Source organism: Echinops telfairi, unplaced genomic scaffold (genome assembly GCF_000313985.2).
Source record: "Echinops telfairi isolate 266 unplaced genomic scaffold, ASM31398v2 ScPeMD7_2573;HRSCAF=3158, whole genome shotgun sequence".
Taxonomy (NCBI): Eukaryota; Metazoa; Chordata; class Mammalia; order Afrosoricida; family Tenrecidae; genus Echinops; species Echinops telfairi.
The window spans coordinates 2,380,705-2,384,394 of record NW_022106471.1 but is presented as its reverse complement, the minus strand read 5'-3'; the positions used below and the strand labels follow the sequence as shown (position 1 = coordinate 2,384,394).

The following is a 3,690-nucleotide window of genomic DNA, read 5'->3' as shown; positions in this document are numbered from 1 at the left end:
GTTCCTTCAGGCTCTTCCTCCAGAAGACCTTGAAGGGAAACCTTGGGCTCCCTGGGCAGATGGGTGAAGGTCGGGCTCCACAGGCTAAGCCACCCTCCTGGAGAGTCAAGCCAGAAAACAATCCCACCCCCCAGCCCCAGGAGTGCTTTATCTATCCAGGGAAAGGGTCAGAGCAAAGGCAACTCTCTGGTTCCACAAATGGCAGCCCCCTGGACTCCCCATATCGGGCCCCATCCAGCGGGCATCCGGAATGTTCTCAGAGAGAACCAGGCAGGCACTGGAAGTTTAAAGGGAAGCCAGTATTCTGCCCAGGCCAAGGGAGCTTGTTTGTTAGCAGTTATATTTCAGGTCCGTGTGGCCTTGTGGTCAACATAGCTCCTTCCAGATGGTTCCTTCGAGCGTCCCACCACCCTTTCCAGCTGGCCCTAAAGCACGGCTGACGCCCGCTCACATTTCCTTCTCTCTGACTCTCTTCCAGGGGCGCTGTATCAACTTCACCAGAGTCAAGAACAATCCACCTGCCAAGTACCCTCTCAACAACGCCTACCACACCACGTCGCCGCCGCCAGCCCCTATCTACACCCCTCCAGCCCCTGCTCCTCATTGCCCCCCGCCGCCCCCCAGTGCTCCCACCCCTCCAATCCCATCCCCACCTTCCACTCTCCCCCCTCCTCCTCAGGCCCCGCCCCCCAGCAGAGCACCACCCCCCTCCCGACCTCCTCCTAGGCCTTCGGTCTAGAACCCAAAGTTGGTGGCTCTGGGCTCTCTCAGAAACTTTGGGGAGGTGGTTCCTCTGTGGAGGTAGAACAAGTCTTTCCAGGAAGAGGAGGGTTCCACTTTGGAAATGAGTGGGGGACAAAGCCCACTGACTTCACACACTTCAGACATCGTTCGCAATGCCTACACACCGGAAACAGTGATCCGCGGGAAGAAACAGAAATTTTGAATGCCTGAAAACAAATGATGGGGCAACTGCAGGCACAGGTTCAGCTAGCTGGCCAGCGCCTCTGGACGATGGTAGAGATGGTGAACCTGCCAAGATGCTCTCCATGGGATTCTATGTCACCGAGACCGAAAGGAACCTCTCTCTTTCACCTGAGGGTGAAGCCCAAGAGTTGGGAAAGAAATCACATTGCCGGGTCTCCGAATGCTGCCTTCCTCACTCCGGTCTACTGCCATCTCTTGACCCAGGATCCTTGGCCTGGGAACCCTGGGACCCTCTCCTCTGTGTGCTATGTGAAGGCAGGTGCCCCTGACAATAACTTTGGAAAAGTCCAAGTTCTAAAGTATGGCAAGAAACTCGACATCAGAAAGGTACACCCTCAAAAGAATGTGCTCCTGGGTGTTTGCAGACGAGCACAAGCTCTGCCGGTCTTTTTCCCGGTGTCCAAATGAGGAAGAGAGCAGGTGTTTATGATGGGGAAAGGTACGTCGTCATGTTGGTGTGTAAGGGAAGTCAGTTTTGTACACAGATGGGACGTGTTGATGGGAGTGTCCGAGAGTTTCTAAACCCCCCTCGCCCCCCACCCCAGGCCATCAGCAGCTAGTAAGAGGTGTCTGGCTTTGGCCAGCCGTGGCCCCTAGATCAACAGAGAGTGGCATGGTTGAGAACCAGCCGGTTAATGAGACATGTTAGAAATCAAAATGTGGCTTGGGTTTCAATCACCTCAGATAGGAAGAAGCGATTGATCCTGTTTTGTTTCTTTTTTTTTTTAAGAGGTAGACAGAAGTTGATCTTTCCAAAATGGCATCATCAATACCAACCCTACCATCTCACTGATAGGTATTTGCCTTTCTTGGTAAAGTGTGTGCCAGAGACTTCTAGGTGCTGCTGAGACACAATGGCCCTGACATAATAAGGAAACTATCCCAGGTGCTTTGACTGATCCAAAAATAGAGTATACATGTATGGATGCAAATAATCATATCCTTCTCCTTGGCTTTACAACACACTCCCGAGAATGATCAGCTTGTCACCGAAGTGAAATGAATTAGTTTTACAGTCCAAAAATGGTCTGCCGAAATTCGTACCACTCACTTCCTCCAGCTTTCCAGAATCTGTGTCCGTCAGTAGCCCTGTGATCACTTTCTAAACACTGGGCATCATCACCTGGTGGTGAAAGCAAAGGTCATTGTCAAGGGACTGCTATTCCACTTTATCTTCCCTTCAAGATTTGCACGAGGAACCTTCGATGGTATAGGGGTGACGTGTTGGCCTATGAGGTTAGCAGTTCAAAAACCACCAACCCCTCCACTGGGGAAAGATGAGGCTTTCTAATCCCATAAAGAGTTACAGTCTCGGGAATCCACAGGGTAGTTCTATTCTGTCCTGAAGGGTCACCTTAAGTCAAGCTTGATGGCAGTGAGTCTTATAAGGAGTTTTCAAACTTTCAACAGGACCTAAAATTCTTATCCTCATACCCCTTCGAATTCTCGCATCTCCTCTGGAACAAAACAAAATATAAAATCAATGTTTGGGTCTTCAAAGACCCACCGAGTCATTATCCTATTGTCACCTCACTTAAAGAGCGTGGCACACACTCTACCATTGTCTCTCCTTATCTACCAATCGTGGCACTCTTGCTCAAGTGAGCCCAAATATGTCTTCACAGCCCTCCTGAAATCACAACTGCAAAGTACCGCCACCTGTCCGTCAGAGTTGAGAGGGACAGACGATCCGTCAATGCCATCCCTTCCTTAGCAAACAAAAAGACAGGGATCGTGGAAAAGGGGAGGCCCCGGGACATAAAAAAGTACGGTCTCTTAAAATCCATCTAGGCCAAGTGTGGAGCCACCAGGCCCTGAAACAACAGTGCCAATGTCAAACTGCCGCTTGTCCGAGTGCACCTCAGACCCAGCCCTTCCCCACACGTCTACCTTCCAGAGCATCTCCCACCCTCCTCGTAGAGCTGAAGCAAACATGGTTTTCAGGACTCCTAAGAGCAACCGCTCCCCACCACCACTCCGCATCCTGTAACATTATCTCTTTGTAAAATACCAGTCGTCACCATCTTTAGTATTAGCCCTCGTGAAGCAAGGGCCAGAATGTCTCAGGCCCCTGCAGTGCCACTGCTGGGCCCCCCAAAGCCATTCCATAAGTGAATGAGTATCCCAGGCTCACAGCCCAGACGTTGAGCCCATCGTGACTGTGTTGACTGCTGGCAGTACAAAACAGTCCACCCCTCCCCACCCCACCCCAGCCATTGCCCAGTGGCTCATTGCTGCCTTGGGAAAGTTCAAGCCAAGATGTCAGACATCAGGTGAGAACATGAAATTCGGGATCTCTACAGCGCCGTAGTCAAATGTCCTGTGCAGTTTCCAGGATGCTATGTTAGTCCGATGTTTTGATGAAATCAGTGAACTGCAAATATAGCATGATTTTGGGGGTAGAGGATTCACAGGGTTTGTCCTTAAAACTCACTGACCTTGTCATTGCTAGTACTTTAGAGTGGCAATCGACAAGGGGACACTTGAGGACCCTGTGTGAACAAGGCAGGATTCTACCAGTAGGTGATAATAGGAAAATTAGTTAACGAGTTATAAAATCTGTCCGGAAGTGTGTCATTCCCTGTAGGAGGTAGAAGACACATGATTGTGATAAGGAAACTGCACGCTGTTATTTTGTTCTCTCTCAACCCCCAGGTGATTGTGTCCATGACCTTCTTGTTTGTTTATTTTAATAAAAAACCA

At 50.3% G+C, this 3,690-nt stretch overlaps 1 protein-coding gene across 1 annotated transcript in view; it reads left to right on the top strand.

The window, feature by feature from the left end:
• The window catches only part of ANTXR1 (ANTXR cell adhesion molecule 1), a 258,401-nt gene extending 256,105 nt beyond the window's left edge, over nucleotides 1–2,296 (top strand). The window contains exon 16 of the mRNA XM_045294087.1: nucleotides 479–2,296. Within this exon, the coding sequence (XP_045150022.1) occupies nucleotides 479–739 (261 nt within the window). The 3' untranslated portion in view covers nucleotides 740–2,296. The remainder of the gene's footprint in view (nucleotides 1–478) is intronic.
• Nucleotides 2,297–3,690: the final 1,394 nt, after the last annotated feature.